The 1,227-nt window shown below is 67.0% G+C and overlaps 1 protein-coding gene across 1 annotated transcript in view; it reads right to left on the bottom strand.

The window, feature by feature from the left end:
- MYO15A (myosin XVA) overlaps positions 1–1,227 on the bottom strand; it is a 71,121-nt gene that overhangs the window by 44,641 nt on the left and 25,253 nt on the right. Inside the window, 4 exon segments of the mRNA XM_019473952.1 lie at positions 41–182; positions 266–384; positions 468–583; positions 969–1,044. Of these exon segments, the coding sequence (XP_019329497.1) occupies positions 41–182; positions 266–384; positions 468–583; positions 969–1,044 (453 nt within the window).

The following is a 1,227-nucleotide window of genomic DNA, read 5'->3' as shown; positions in this document are numbered from 1 at the left end:
TGCCCCCAGCCGCCCCCCCCAGCCCTGGGGCACCCCCCACCTTCCTGAGCTCCGTGATGAAGTGGTCAACCATGGCCTTGACCTGGGGGGCTTTGGGGGAGAAGAGGATGAGCTTCTCACTGTGCAGGTTGAACTCCAGCATGTTCCTGGATGGGGTCGTCACGAACAGCACGTCGGCGTAGCTGGGGCAGGGCGAGGGGAGGCTGAAACACCCAGCACCCATGGCACCTATCCCACCCTGACTGCCCGGGCTCCTCACCCCTACCTGTATGCCCGCAGCACCCGCAGCTGCTCCCCGGGGACGTTGGTGCCCTTCACCAGCCGCAGCAGCTTGACGCCGGCGTGGGACACGGCCAGGATCTGCACGCCCGTCCCCACGCTGCCCTGCGGGCCGGGACGCTGCCTCAGCTGGGGACGCAGGGCTGCGGTCCACCCCACACCGACCTGTCCCGTGGCCAGACCCTCACCGTGGCGGGGAAGAGGCGTGAGAAATACACCTCGCAGCTGTCCCGGGCTGCGGTGATGATCTCCCTCTTGACACTCTCGGTGGCCACAGGGCTGAAGGAGTCCAGCTTGTTTTCCGCTGTGGGGAGAAATACCCCCTGGTGAGGATCCTCCCTCCCCGGGACACAGGGTTCAAGGTGAGAGCAGGGATGCTCAGCCCCTTCCCCAGCCCAGCAGGACCGTGATGGCGAGACATCCCCCCCCGGGGCACCCCCTAAGGCAGCAAGCCTAGCTGAGACCTGACACCACCCCTGACTTTGTGGAGCACTAAATCGCAGGGGGCTTCTTGCATTTGGAGGCAAAACTACCCCGGCTTGAAGCAGAGCCGGTTGTGGCTTGGAGAGGCCCAGGAGATGAGGATGGGCACTGGAGTGGCTGGGTGTGAGACCCCCGGGCTTGGACCCCCCAGGAGTGAGCCCCCCAACCCGGGAGCAGTGGGACGCGGGGGTGCGAGCGAGGGTTACCAAAGAGGGATTTCAAGCGGAGCCGCTCCTCCTGGCTGATTCGGATGCAGGTGTCGGAGAACGTGTCGTTGAAGATCTGGGGAAGGGGGTGAGGAGCGGCGGGGCCGTGCAGGGGGAGCGGTGTGCCCCCCAGCCCCTCTGCCCTGCCCGGCCCCCACTCCAGCTTGGGGCAGCCGATGGGGACACCCCCTGCTCCTCCACGGCAGCTCGGCAGGGGAAGACGGGACGGCCGCGGGGGGGGGAGGAAACCACAATCCCG

The sequence above is a fragment of the Aptenodytes forsteri genome, unplaced genomic scaffold (assembly GCF_000699145.1).
Source record: "Aptenodytes forsteri isolate BGI_AS27 unplaced genomic scaffold, ASM69914v1 Scaffold55, whole genome shotgun sequence".
NCBI classification, from domain to species: domain Eukaryota; kingdom Metazoa; phylum Chordata; class Aves; order Sphenisciformes; family Spheniscidae; genus Aptenodytes; species Aptenodytes forsteri.
The sequence above is the reverse complement of the archived record's forward strand: the minus strand, read 5'-3'. Positions and strand labels throughout refer to the sequence as shown.